General features: G+C 41.1%; 1 protein-coding gene across 1 annotated transcript; it reads right to left on the bottom strand.

Annotated features, from left to right (window-relative positions):
• Positions 1–8,472: 8,472 nt before the first annotated feature.
• On the bottom strand, positions 8,473–12,885 carry kiss1rb (KISS1 receptor b). Its single transcript, XM_052591482.1, has 6 exons — positions 12,429–12,885; positions 11,499–11,768; positions 11,294–11,418; positions 10,801–10,936; positions 10,063–10,301; positions 8,473–9,011 (listed from the first exon to the last, which is right to left on the bottom strand). The coding sequence occupies exons 2-6, from the start codon at positions 11,740–11,742 to the stop codon at positions 8,655–8,657; spliced, it is 1,101 nt and encodes a 366-aa protein (XP_052447442.1). The 5' UTR covers positions 11,743–11,768; positions 12,429–12,885; the 3' UTR covers positions 8,473–8,654.
• Between the last annotated feature and the right edge of the window lie 2,283 nt (positions 12,886–15,168).

The raw sequence follows: 15,168 nt of genomic DNA, 5'->3' as shown, positions 1-15,168 counted from the left end.
CTTAGTAAAGAAAAGAAAAGAAAACGAACGAAACGAAAGCTTCTAAAGGAGCCGTTAAAATGGCTTTTTTTTCTCTCAGCCCCTGTGCTGAGGGGGTTTGCGCTATGAGCGCGGCACGAGGCCGCGCGGAGGGTCGCACAGGAGAGCAGCGTGTCCGAGAACCAAGAACGAGAAGAAGAGGAAGAAGGGACAGGCGGACCTTGTTCGGTCGTTCTTATGGCTTGACATGGTTCACGCCCCTTTTTCGCGTAAACAGCCAATGAAAGTCCGCGATCTGAAACGGAGGGAAAAGTTCCTTTGTCTCTGAAAAGACAACCCCCCGGTGATCTAGTGCCTGTCCGATTCCATCAGGGATATTTCTAGCAAGTTTGTACTTCAGATTACATACATTTCCTTACTTTGTTCTAGATAAATGGGTCTGTCAGAGCATGACGATTAGAACAAGACTAAACATAATATATATATGATCAAAGATCAAATTTTTAGATCGAATTACACATTTAAAGATTTGCTTAACACATGATAACACTGCAGATGTTGGGAAACATCTAAATGTACCAAAAGGGAATACGTAATACATTTATAAAACATAAAAACAGAAAGTTAATGAATACATTCCATAGAATGCACTGTTCAAAAGAAGCCAGTGATTTGGCCTCTCTCCTGTCCTGTGTGGTCGTAAACTTTTACAACCTGCAAAAGTGGGGGTTGCAGAAACATGGCTCTCTTTGAGAAGGTTAAAGTGAGGAGAGACATTTCCTAAAGTATGAGTTTGCAACTTATACTCTTCACATAACAAGGATTAACCATTTTATGCAATCCATAAACATAATTAAAATACATATTAATAATAAAATGAAAGTAAGGAACTTATACGAAAAGTTCCTTTGTCTCCAGTGTTGGGATGTGGTTGGGGGTTTTCATTTCTTCTTTGAAGCTCGCATGGGCATCGTAAATAATTTAAGTCCAGCCAGGCTGGCGCCAGGCCGGGCACTTGGTGCAAAAAGAGTTTCATTTGGAAAATCTGAATTAAACACATGAATCGATGATCTGCATATCTGTTACAACATATAAAGCTAGAAGAGTAGTGGCCCTAGTACTGAGCCTTGAGGTACTCCATACTGCACTTGTGATTGATATGATACCTCTTCATTCACTGCTACGAACTGATGGCGGTCATATAAGTATGATTGAAACAATGCTAATGCACTTCCATTGTGTCAAATGCAGCACTAAGATCCAATAGAACTAATAGAGAGATACAACCACGATCAGATGATAAGATGTAGAAGAGGATCTATGACTTCTGGAAGCACCTCTTTTAGGAGCTTAGATGGTATAGGGTCCAACATACATGTTGTTGGTTTAGATGATTTAACAAGTTTATACAATTCTCCCTCTCCTATGGTAGAGAATGAGTGGAACTGTTCCTCAGGGGGTCTATAGTGCACTGATGCGATACTGTAGCTGACGGCTGAATGGTTAAAATTTTATCTCTAATAGTATCGATTTTAGAAATAAAGTAGTTCATGAAGTCATTACTGTTAATTTAGCACAGTATTGACAAAATACCTGGGGTTATGTTTGTTTTCTTCTAAAAGATAAGAAAAGTAATCGGAACTAGCAGTTTTTAATGCTTTTCTGTAGGATAGGTTACTTTCCCGCCAAGCAATACGAAATACCTTTAGTTTTATTTTTCTCCAGCTGTTCTCCATTTTTCGGGCTACTCTCTTTAGGGTGCAAGTATGCTCATTATACCATGGTGTCATACTGGTTTCCTTAACCTTCCTTAAGCGTAAAGGAGCAACTGTATTTAAAATGCTTGAAAAGAGAGAGTCCATAGTTTCTGTTGCATCATCAAGTTGTTCTGAGCTTTTGGATATGCTAAGAAATTCGGATACATCAGGAAGATAACTTAAAAAACAGTCTTTTGTGGTAGAAGTGATGGTTCTTCCATACTTGTAACAAGAAGTAGAATTTACAATTTTGGCTATATGAAGTTTTCACAAAACTAAATAATGATCTGAGATATCATCACTTGGCTGCATAATTTCAACACTAGAGTTCAGAATGTCTATAAATGCTGATCCCAATGCATCTTTTTCATTATCAACATGGATATTAAAATCACCAACTATTAAAACTTTATCTGCAGCCAGAACTAACTCGGATGTAAAATCACCAAACTCTTTAATAAAGTCTGTATGGTTCCCTGGTGGCCTGTATACAGTAGCCATTACAAACATAACAGGGGATTTATCATTAACATTTGTTTCTCTGGATAATGTTATATGAAGCACCATTACTCCAAACGAGTTATACTTGAAAATAATATAATCATCAGGTTTCAGCCAGGTTTCTGACAGAGCACATCTAGATTATGATCAGTGATCATATTATTTACAAAAAGTGTTTTCGTAGAAAGGGATCTGATATTCAATAAGCCAAGCTTTATCATTTGTTTATCCGTATTGCATCTGTTTTTTATTTTTTGAACCTCAATTAAATTGTTAATTAACTTGGTTTGGACATTTTTTGTATTTTCTAGTTTGGGGAACAGACACAGTCTCTATAGTGTGATATCTAGGTGAAAGAGTCTCTATGTGCTGAGAATTAACTGACATCTGTGACGTGATGCACCTAGCAGACGGTCAGTTTAGCCAGTCTTTCTGCTTCCTGACCTGGGCCCCAGTTAGTCAAGTATAAACACTAAGACTAGGTCTGCTTTGGAGTTCAGCAGAAAGGGAAGGCTGTCTCCAAGCAGAGGTTGGCCCACATGATGCCATGGCCTTGGCATACCAATCCCAAGGCGAACCGTGCCCCATGGGAGTGAGAGCCCACTCCACTCAGAGTGTTTCTTCCTCCTGGGCGCTGGCACACGAATGCCTCTCTGGCAGACATCTGTCAAGCTGAGGGCTGGGCAACACCTAACATATTTGCAAGATTTTACAACCTTTCTTGTAGAGCCGGTTTCTTCCTGTTTGTTGGATAAAAGGTAAGTGGTTGGAAGGACTTGCTCATTGTCATGCTTGCTGCGCCATTCCCCCTTACACGGAGATGCGAGCACTTTGTTTCTCCCAGCAGAGTCGAGCATCCTCCAGCACACTCGGCAGTCAGACTTGGAGGAACAGTGTGACGCCAGGCCCAGTACTGGTTGTCACACACCTGGACTCATTTAGTGTGTTTTTGCCCGTGACCCAGTTTCTGTCTTTCCGTGTTTGATTAGTTCCCAGGTGTGTCCATTATCTTCCTCATGTGTTCCATGTCCCTGTTAATTTAATGATTCCATCCACCTGTGTTTCCCCAATTATCTGTTGTACATAAGCCTTGTCCTTCAGTTCTGTTTTGTCGGGTCTTCTCACTTGTGCTCACTTGTCCTCACTTGTGACCACTTGCTACTTACGTGTGTCTACCTCTGTGCTCCATGTTGGATATCCCCTGTGTTGGATATATTAAAAACCTTATTCCGTTTACCCTCGACTCCGTATTCCTTCAGGCAGCGTAAAACCGTGACAGAAGACCCGACCAGAAAAAGAAAATAGAAAACTGCGTGTTTTTTCCCTCCGTTTTGTTTTTGTGTTTTCAAAGTCTTTTTGTTTCTTAGTGTCTATGGATCCCCTCTATCGTCCCGAATTCCTCATCCTCCTGCTGAAGCAGGAAGGACGTTCTCTCGAGGACCATACCAAACAGTTTTTCCTATTAGCTAATGCCACCAGCTACCCGGACGGCGCGCTCTGCACCTTCTACAACACCAGCCTGAACTCCAAATGCAGAGCGTTGTCGTCCGAAGATGGTCCTCGAGAGGATTTCGCCGCATACGTGGAGTGGACTCTGGCGAGAAATGGGTCACCTCTCACCGTCTGCCCCATAGAGGACCTCGCCAGCCCCACTCCCGACCCAGAGACCAGCCAGCCACCATCACGCCGCACGGAGCCAGAGCCCACCGCAGCCGCAGAGTCCGAGCCATCCACTGACAGGGAGCCGGATCTCGAGAGCGCGACTGACCAGGTGTGTGAGCCGGCAACACTGTGCATCGTGGGAGTCCTCGTGGAGATCGAGGGCATGGAGGAAAGCCCTGCCCACACTCCTGCAACTGAGGGTGAGCTGTATACAGTCTCTGAAAGTTATATGGAGCAAGTTCTGGATCTGATGGACTGGTCTACGGAGGTAATCCCTAATATTCCTGTTTCCCCGCTGGTTCCGTCCAGCCCTGATTCCCCTGTATACCCTCTCAGTCTCCCACTCCTACCTCCTCCAGTCATTTCCTCTGCTCCATTTCCGCTGGTTCCGCCCAGCCCTGAGTTTTCTGTTTCTCCGCTGGTTCCGCCCAGCCCTGAGTTTTCTGTTTCTCCGCTGGTTACGCCCAGCCCTGAGTTTTCTGTTTCTCCGCTGGTTCCGCCCAGCCCTGAGTTTTCTGTTTCTCCGCTGGTTACGCCCAGCCCTGAGTTTTCTGTTTCTCCGCTGGTTCCGCCCAGCCCTGAGTTTTCTGTTTCTCCGCTGGTTACGCCCAGCCCTGAGTTTTCTGTTTCTCCGCTGGTTACGCCCAGCTCTGAATTTTCTGTGTCTCCGCTGGTTCCGCCCAGCTCTGAATCTTCTGTGTCTCCGCTGGTTCCGCCCAGCTCTGAATCTTCTGTGTCTCCGCTGGTTCCGCCCAGCTCTGAATCTTCTGTGTCTCCGCTGGTTCCACCCAGCTCTGAATCTTCTGTGTCTCCGCTGGTTCCGCCCAGCCATGATTTTTCTGTTTCACCGCTGGTTCCGCCCAGCTCTGAATCTTCTGTGTCTCCGCTGGTTCCGCCCAGCTCTGAGTTTCCTGTTTCTCCGCTGGTTCCGCCCAGCCCTGAGTTTTCTGTTTCTCCGCTGGTTCCGTCCAGCCCTGAGTTTCCTGTGTCTCCGCTGGTTCCGCCCAGCTCTGAATCTTCTGTGTCTCCGCTGGTTCCGCCCAGCTCTGAATCTTCTGTGTCTCCGCTGGTTCCGCCCAGCTCTGAATTTTCTGTGTCTCCGCTGGTTCCGCCCAGCTCTGAATCTTCTGTGTTTCCTGTATTCCCTCCCAGCCTCCCTCTCCCGCCTCCTCCCAAACCTGCTGGTCCCTCTACTCCTCTTTCGCTGGTTCCGTCCAGTCCTGATCCTCCTGTCCTTCCTCCCATCCTTCTCCTCTCTCCTCCTCCTAGACCAGCCAGTTCCTCGTCATCCCTGCTGGTGCCAGCCAGTCCCGCAGCTCACCCTCAGTCCGCGCCATCGGGGCGCGGTGGTTCGCCGCTGGACTGCCAGTCTCCAGCTCCGCCTTGGCGTGTTAAGGCCCTGTCTCCGCCTCCAGCCTCCGAGCCCTGGACTCCTCCTCGGTCCTTCGACCCAGCGGCTCCGCCTTGGCTCTTAGCTCCCTCGTCTCCACCGTGGCCTGTCATCCCACCTGCTCCACCGGGCTCCCTCGTCCCTCCGGCTCCACCTTGGTCAGTCGTCGACCATCCGCCGCCTCGGGACTCCACTCCTCTGGTTCCACCTCGTCACTCCATCCCTCCGGCTCTGTCAGGCTCCTCCTTCCCTCCGGTTCCACCTCCATCCTCGGTCGCTCCGGCTCCACATCGGTCTGCCAGGACCCTGCCTCCGCCTTGGTCGCCTGAGCCTTCAGCTCCACCTAGGCCCTCCGGATCCTCGTCGTCACCCTGGCTCTGCGGCTGTGCTGCTCCATCTTGGGCTCCTCACCCACCGGTGCAGTCTCCGCCTGTCGGCCCCCTGGTGTCGTCGACCCTTCCTTCACCATGGCTCCTCCCGCCGTCGACTCCACCTTGGATCTCAGTCCTGGCTGGTCTCTGGTGGACCATCTGGCTCCTCCTGCTCCTGTCTCCTCCCTGGCTCCTTCCTCCGTCTCCTCCCTGGCTCCTCCTTCTGTCATCCCTGTCTGCTGGCCCCCTCCTGGGAGTCCGTCCTCCACCGGAACCTCCTCCCAAGTTCCCACCCACGCCTCCCCCTGTTGTTTCTACGGTGCGAGGACGCACCTACCGGGAGGGGGGAGTACTGTCACACACCTGGACTCATTTAGTGTGTTTTTGCCCGTGACCCAGTTTCTGTCTTTCCGTGTCTGATTAGTTCCCAGGTGTGTCCATTATCTTCCTCATGTGTTCCATGTCCCTGTTAATTTAATGATTCCATCCACCTGTGTTTCCCCAATTATCTGTTGTACATAAGCCTTGTCCTTCAGTTCTGTTTTGTCGGGTCTTCTCACTTGTGCTCACTTGTCCTCACTTGTGACCACTTGCTACTTACGTGTGTCTACCTCTGTGCTCCATGTTGGATATCCCCTGTGTTGGATATATTAAAAACCTTATTCCGTTTACCCTCGACTCCGTATTCCTTCAGGCAGCGTAAAACCGTGACACTGGTGTTAACATGCCTGGAGTTCCAGTCAACCCTTGTTCTGGCATTCTCATATGTGTATTCTTCCATGGTAAGGTTTCCCTCTTGGTAAAATCTTGTTCCCCTCTGTCAGTCTCTTCCGGCAGACGTTCCAACCTATTCTAAGGTAGGACCTGCCTCAGAGACCCATTCCATATGTAGTACTGCCTCCTGGGTCAATTGCAGCACCACAGGGTTGTGACGGTGTTCAGGTTGTGGCATTTTCCATGGACCCCAAATGTCATTCGACATAGCTCGTAGTGACTGACAGATAGGGAACATCTCGGTTACATACGTAACCATCATTCCCTGATGAAGTGAATGAATACGTTATGTCCCCATGCCACAACCTTGAACTAATTGCTGTTGCCTGGATATGTTGTCGGCTCCTCAGTGTAAAACCTAATAAGTGGATGAACGCTGTCGTCTTATATACCCGTAGGCACTGGGAGTGGTTCAGGTTTGCAAAATCCATTAGCCAATTTTCATTGGCTATTTCTCTTAAACTCATTGATGATTGGCCTTCCAAGTGAGACCCCATATGTCTTTCGTCATAACGTCTCCGTTCCCTCGATCAGGGAATGAGGGTTACATAAGTAACCAAGACATTCTCATCTTCAGACGCCCTAGAAGAAAAACCAAAGGTGTAGGGAATCAAATTAATTATGAATATGTTACACTAATATTAAACAGCCATATAGTGTTCATCAACGACATTGTTCATTTTCATTTTAAAAAAATACAGAATATTTATAATATTTTTAAATTTAAAAAGATAACCATCTTTTTGTCAATTGTTTTGCTTAAAGTGTACAATTTATCCTTAAACTGAAGGCCAATAGTTTTGAATAATTCACCCAAAAATGAAAATTATCTGAAAATATCCTTACCTTCAGGCCATCCAAAATGTAGATGAGTTTGTTTCTTTTTCAGTTTTGGAAAGAATGTATCTTCACATCACTTGCTCAGCAATGGATGCTCTGCAGTGAATGGGTGCCATCAGAATGAGAGCGCAGACAGCTGATAAAAACACTTTACAATAATTCACAAGTAATCCACACCACTCCAGTCCACCAGTTCATGACTTGTGAAGTGAAAAGCTGCTTGTTTTGTAAAATAAATACATAAAAAAATGTCTCCATCATCAAGAAGTTTTAACTTGAATCCATATCATGGATTCTCCTGTGAAAAACATAGCATGAGGGTGAGTACATTTTCAGCTAATTTACATTTTTACAACTATTCTTTTATTTTTAAGTGTAAAAATATTTTTGGAGGCCACAGGATTTCAATCTGTAAATGTGTCCTTCCAAGAAATCTTCTGCCATCTTGTGGAGTTTTATTGTATCATAAACACTTTATTATCAAGAACAACAATGTATCTAGACAAAGACATCAAATATAAAAAAGAAATACTCACTCAGATACGAATTAAATGACAGGAAACACAAAGATATCAAGAAAATCAAAGTGGATTGTTTCCCCTTGTTTCTCTCTCACATGATATAAAAATAGAAAGAGAAAGAAAATATATTCCATTTGTTGTTATTAACAACATGAAGAACATTAAATATAACATTACGTCAATGTTTCTCAAACTGGGGTTTGTGAGTTTTTAAAAAAAGCTAATGTAAACGTAAAATGTAAATGTAAAAAAAAAGGTTATATAACTATTGGCCAGCGATAACGTGAGCATCCAAACCTGTAGCTTTATTATCAATTTATTACTTCAGATCTCAGGGATGCTTCAAATAGGCTAAATATACTGGGTGAAAGAGGTCTGTCAAGCCCTGCATTACACATAAATAAGAAATTATGTAAATGTATGCATTTTTAAGTGTCTGAAGAAAAAAAGTATTCCAAAGACTAAGCAAAAAATGGTTAAATAACATACTGAATCACAATTCAGATTAAAAAAGAAAGTGCTCATTAGAAAGCACTTCTTTAAAATGTAAATGATTTCTGTAAATCCAGAGGTCAAATGTGGTGTAGCTTCTCAGTTTTGTAATTAGTTTTTTGTGTATATGTCCACAAAACTATATATATATTTTTTTTTACATGACATAAGTTTCACGGGAATGACATTGAAATAGTTGACCATAAATGCTTATCAGTGAGAACACTTTAACCTTGTTTCATAGACGTAGACATTTTTATTGAAATTACATATAAAGATACAGTTAAGTCCTTCTTAAATGGGACAAAAAACACATTAATGTTCAGCTAGTTGCATTTAATATTTACGCAAAGCCTTTCCAAAACACCTAGGGTCCGGATGAAAGAAAGTTCATCTCTCTGTTATAGGTGGGGAGAGGCTGGGCTGTTCTTGCGCCCCTTTTGAAGATCAAAGGGAACACACTTCTGAAGGCCTTTCTGAAGTTGGCTCCCATGAAGGCGTAGATGACGGGGTTTATGGAGGAATTGGAGTAGGACATGCAGTGAGCCCAGATCTTCAGTTTGTAGAGTGTATAGCTGTGACTCACGTCTTCAGAAGAGAATGCTTGTAAGAGAATCAGTATCTGGATTGGACCCCAGCAGAGCAGAAACAGCAGCACCATTACAACCACCATCCTGGTGACTCTGGTCCGCACTGCTTCAACACGTTCTGCTGGCGTCTGCAGCTAGAAAACAAAGAGCACTCTTAGAAAAAATAGGCTTTACTGTGGTTGTCCATAACAAAATGCTACATTATTAACATGGCTGAAAAAGTAAAATGATAATTTTCTAAGATTAATAACTATATTAACATTGTAGTTGTGTCATTTACCACATGAAATGCTCAAGCCCAAATTTGGATGGATTCTAAAAGACCTTCAAAGTGTCAATCAGCAATTGTCAATTCAGTTCTGAAATTCCAACGACAACATTTTTCTGCGTCATTATCATTGTAGCTGTAATGTTGACCAATTCTTGTACATCTATAAAACTTTACGGTTGTCAATATTTCATCTTATTTTGCAACATAAGTTTGACAAAAATATCCTAACGCTTCATTGGAATGGACACAACAGTTGACGTTAGTAAATGATATAGAAAGTCTACTGTGTCTGCGATCACAGCTACAAATGTCAGTTTTTTATTTTGCATTACTGCATTTTTTTTTTCAGCTGCACAACACTACTAGAACCCAAGCCATAAATAACAATTTCTTTGGTCACGACCCACCAGTTTAGAATTAAATTAGTTTAATATAACTTAAGTAATTATTTAGCCGATTATTATTACTGATAAAAATATTTAATCTCTCCGCAAACTGTTGGCTTTGTCATTCATCAGTATTCTTTATTAGCATCAATGGTTCCATGAAGAACCTTTAACCTCCATGGAACCTTTTAATAAACCCGCCCCCCCCTTAGTTACTGTTGCTATATCTGACAAGCCATGGTGTTCTCACGCCTCACATCATGTTTTCATGCAGTGAAAGATACATCGCAGAGCAAAGAGGACACTGACAGACAGGTATGGAACAAAGTCTCAGAATTCAAATGTTGTCATGCAAAAAAAAAAAAAAAGAATTAAAAAAAAATACCTTCCTGAAAAAAAAACAAAAAAAGACAGCTAAAACCAGCCTAAGCTGGTTGGCTTGTCTAAACTGGTCGACCAGCTAAAAGTTTAATTCTAAATACATAATGTATTTACATTGAAATGCAGTTAAAGCGGTAACACCTTTACCTGGTTACAGCCATTTACAGGCTCGACCGTGGCTTGAGCCATGCGCTTCAGCATGAAGGTGTAACACATGCAGATGGTGATCAGAGGCAGCAGGTAAACAGCCAAGAAGGAGTAAAGAATGTAAGCCCTCTTATGAATGAGAGATGGAAAGGCCTCGGTGCAGTACGTCTGTGGACCGAACCAGAACGAAGACTCTGTGTGCTGATACAACGCTATCGGCACTGAAAGCAGCAAAGAACCTGAGTCAAAAGATCACAAAATCATTTATTTCCTCACTTCCAATAAACACGTTGGAATATTAAAACAATCCAAACCCAAATAACTCAAATGGATGCGGTATAAAAATAATTGTGATCCCAATATATTACAGTAATAAATTACTGCTAGTCACTTTAGCAGTAGAGAGAAAGCTAAATGCAAAGATGAATACAGTCTTAAAAATAAAGGTTCTATTTTGGAATCTTGCTTCAGTGAAGAACATTTAACATCTATTGAATCTTTCCATTCCACAAAAGATGGAAGAATGTTCTTCACACTAAGAAAAAAATAAGGTTCTTTTAAGAACTGTTCACAGTATGGTTCTTTTGGGAACCAAAAATGGCTTTCCTATGGCACTGAAAACCCCACTATTGGAACCTTTGTTTTTAAAAGTGTACAGTATAACTATGACATGATGAATAGCTGTCAAAAGCATTGAAATGATGATTCTACTTAAACTGAGTGGAATGATTTTCATACATATCCATATGGTGGTGCATACAGACAGAGCCATCTGTGGTGTTCGATGACGGAGGGACTGGAGAGGGTAGACCGTCACGTAGAAACGATCAACACTCATTGCAGACAAAGTGATGCAGGTTGCTTGTGCAGTTACCTGGGAATTCATTCAAAGACACAACTACATAACCACTTCCAGCAGAGTGTAGCCTATAGCTGTTTAAATGCATGTGTAGTACTTTTTCAGAACTGTTATATGGACAAATTAATTATTGTATTTGGACACCTGGCCATTGGTTCCCGTTTGCATCTACTGTATAAACGACTTCTACAACATTTTGGAGGGTTTCTGTGGGAATTGTTTCCCATTCATCCAGTAGAGCATTTGTGAAGTTGAACTGATGTTGGTCTGTCTCTCTTCCACTTCATCCCAAAGGTATTCAACCGTGTCTTTACAGACCTTGTTCAGTTCACTAGGGCTCAGTCATGCATTACAGTGTAAAAAAGCACTCACCTGTTGCAGGTAATTGATCAGGCGACACATGAAGTCCCCAAATATCCAGCTAGGAAGAGTGTATAAAGTGGCAGTGAAAGGAACACAGCAAACCAGGAAAAGGATATCTGTGCTGGCAAGATTAACTGAAGAGAAACAAAGATTGTTCACTAAAACAATATCAGTAGTAAATGTGGAATTCTGGGAAACAAGGAATCTTTGATACCTATGTAGAAGTTTGTAACAGTTTTCATCTGTTGGTTTTTGACGACTACATAGATGACCAATGAGTTACCCACCAAGCCTACAAACAATATAAGAATGAAAAACACTGGCACTAGCCAGGCGTCTGTCAGCGGGACAGGGCTTTGAGATCCCATGGGATCAGATTGATTGCAATCATAAATATTTGCTTCATTATTGCACAAGATAAGTTCTGCAACCTCAGTGGTCCTGTTGCTTTCTGCCATTAGACTTGCATGGGTCTAGCAATAACCTGAAATACACAAAAACATATTCAACTCTCAATAAATATGTTAATCTTCATTATTAACAAAACACAAGTATACATCTCACAGCTTTGTCAATATTCTGAACAAGTGACCAAGTGAACAAATGCACCTTTTACAGTCTTTTTACAACCCCATATCATCATGATGAGTAATCAAAAATATTATTTACTATTTTTAACCTGTTACACTGCAGAAACCCTGTTATTAATGATATCTAAAATGTTTTTATTGCTTTATCAAAACGACTCAATATCTTAATAGTTAAAGTCAATTTATCTTGTTTCATGGATTTTTAAAGAAAAAAATGTGCAAGAGATTTATTAGACATATTTTAATGACACAGATCTTATTTAGGAGACATTTTGGTTACACTTTTTTATTTTAGTCTAATAATAGTAAATTATGCATAATTACAAGTAACAAACCCTAAACAAATCCCTAATCCTGTAGTAAGTGCATGTAGTTTATTAATATTATTTAAAATAAAGTGTAACATCCTTTCTGAAGTGTATCAGCCACACTGAACACTCAAAGTATTAATTACAGAAAAGTCTAATTTCTTAAACACAACACTCTGTTTGTGGTATTGCCTTCATTTTGAATACACATCTGTATACATGCAGTAATAAGCAATATTAGCTTACCTCTTTCAGAAACCTCGTTCAATCCTACGGGGCAGCGAGTGTTTCGGAGCGGTCCATGACTCTTCTTCACTGCAGTGGAGGGTCACTCATGCATTGACTGCATTTAGTCCAGCTCAAAGGGAGGAGCTAAATGACATTTAGGTGTGAAACACTGCTATAAAAGGTCTTTTAGATAAGAAAATAAAAAAGAGAAAGAGTCATTTACATGTGGTTTGTAAACAATTAAAAAACTGCCAATAGTACAAGACAAAATGCTAATTATTAAGTTAATTTTTTTTGGATGTACAAGCATCTTTACTTGAAAAAAAAATAAAAGATACCATCAGAAATGTGATTGATGAACATAGTTACTCCTTCATAAGACGGCAATCACATGCCAAATCATTACTGGTTGCAGCTGGAGATCTGTTATAGGAATCATTCCCAGTTAGAGCTTTAAACCTTTATTAATGACATGATTTTGATCAGCAACACGGTGGTAATAGACATACATATACATATATATACACATATTCATACATACATATATATATATATATATATATATATATATATATACACACACACACATACATATACACACACACACACACACACACACACACACACACACACACACACACACACACACACACACAAACAGGTGCTGGTCATATAATTAGAATATCATCAAAAAGTTGATTTCACCAATTCCATTCAAAAAGTGAAACTTGTATATTATATTCATTCATTACACACAGACTGATATATTTCAAATGTTTATTTCTTTTAATTTTGATGATTATAACTGACAACTAAGGAAAATCCCAAATTCAGTATCTCAGAAAATTAGAATATTACTTAAGACCAATACAAACAAAGGATTTTTAGAAATCTTGGCCAACTGAAAAGTGTGAGCATGTACAGAACTCAATACTTAGTACTTACCTGAACCAGATCGTATTTAGCAGCTCTAGGTGAAGAAAGTCGCGATTGGCCCGTCTTTTTCTCCTCTCTCTCTACTTTAATCTCACTATGTTTACAGGCCTCTCATAAGACATATGAGGATGATGTTTCTCATCCGTTGCTGGTGTATTGGTTGGATTGGGTGTTTTTACACACTCCATGCCAATTGCTTTTGAACCGTGATAAAACCGTGTGTCATTCTTCAAAAGATACCTCGAAACTTCAATCTATAAAAGGAGTAAGTTTACGATAAACTTACCAAGGCATGGGATGCCCCTACTCAAAGCGTGTCCACTCCCCTAATTCTGCTGTCTTCACCTCTGTTGATGGCGCTGGAGAAAGAGGTTATAAAAAACTACCCCCTTGGGAAGAGTTGCTCAGGCTTTTACAGTTGCTACTTCCCTGTTCCAAAGAAAAATGGTGGGCCAAGGCATCTGAACCATGTGCTTAAGAAACTTTGCGCAAATATGCCTCAGGAACTTTTTTTTAATGGTGGATTTCAAAGATGAAAAATTATAATTCAACGACGTCATTCAGCCTTCCCACAGACGTCCCACAGGGTTTGTGTCACATCCCACGCTTGGCTTCTGGGACATTTTCATTTTATAGTAACCCACCACTGCATTATTAGAGCGGTGTAAACACACAACACGCTCAAGCAAGCTGGAGGTATCTGTCATGACCACCTTCCTTCCCTTTACATTTGTAATAGGAATTTTTGTTGAACTGTTGTATAAAATCAATAAATGTAAAAAAGATGTTGATGTAAAGAGTTATTCCTTAAGTGCATGTAAATGGTTGGAAAACTAATCACACGTCAATAACGTAATTTAAGTCTTAAGTGAGAGCAGTCTAATACACCTGCTGCAGTCTGTCATTAATGTTAATCAAACAAGAAAAGACTTAGAACATCACTTTTGACAAAATTATACAGTATTCATACTGTGAAGGTTTTTTAAAATATATTTTATTATTCAGTTTCTGTTAAACAGACCTGTACAGGAAATAACTTAAAACCATGTTTATTAGGGGCCAAGATCCCAAGGTTCAATGGCACCTATTGTATCTGTTAACGCTGTTCTTTTTCTCTAACTTCTTTCACTCTGGAAGTATAAGGCAGCTTTTAGTTGTGTAATCTATTGGTCAGGATTTTTAGCATTTTTTAATAGTATAAAAAACCTACTTTTTCAAACTCATCCTATGTCTGTCAGATTTTCACCAAAATTGGCTCAGATAATTTTCAGACCAAACTGGCTAAAAGTTAAGGAATTTAAGTTGATGACACAAACCGTTCTCTGGTAATACGTTAAAAATGTTGATGAAGAGCACACAAAAATGGATACGAGGCTTTATTTCTGCAATGGTTTAGCGCACAGAGACCAAACTTGGCATGTGCTATAATAGCCATTTGGTGCAGCGCTACCTTGTGGTCAAAAGGTATAATGAATTTTCCAAAAATGTTGATAACTTATGATTTACTTCGCCTATTGTATTGAAACTTATAGCTGTCTCAATATATTCCTTGGATCATGCAGAGATCATAGATACCAATTTTGCCATAGTCGGCCGGACATCCAGTCTGCCACTTAAATTTATGTTGAAAACCTACTTTTTCTAATTGTTCCAAGACCGATTTTCACCAAATTTGACTCAGATCATCTTCACACCATGCTGGAAAATAGTTATGGATTTTGTGTTGATAGACAAAACCGTTTTTGTATAACCCTACAACAAACTTGAGGTATGATGCCAAAATGACTCTGAGGCTGTATCTCTGCAAAGCTTTGACCTATTG

This window comes from Carassius gibelio, chromosome A5 (assembly GCF_023724105.1).
Source record: "Carassius gibelio isolate Cgi1373 ecotype wild population from Czech Republic chromosome A5, carGib1.2-hapl.c, whole genome shotgun sequence".
In the NCBI taxonomy this organism is placed as follows: Eukaryota; Metazoa; Chordata; class Actinopteri; order Cypriniformes; family Cyprinidae; genus Carassius; species Carassius gibelio.
The sequence above is the reverse complement of the archived record's forward strand: the minus strand, read 5'-3'. Positions and strand labels throughout refer to the sequence as shown.

What these genes read in the sequence shown, in the direction of transcription:
- kiss1rb (XM_052591482.1), bottom strand. Translation starts at nt 11,742, where the DNA reads ATGGCAGAAAGCAACAGGACCACTGAGGTTGCAGAACTTATCTTGTGC. An exon ending in TGATCAATTACCTGCAACAG is followed by an intron (nt 10,937 to 11,293) that starts GTGAGTGCTTTT and finishes ATGAATTCCCAG; the next exon opens with GTAACTGCACAAGCAACCTG. An exon ending in CTGTAAATGGCTGTAACCAG is followed by an intron (nt 9,012 to 10,062) that starts GTAAAGGTGTTA and finishes TTTGTTTTCTAG; the next exon opens with CTGCAGACGCCAGCAGAACG.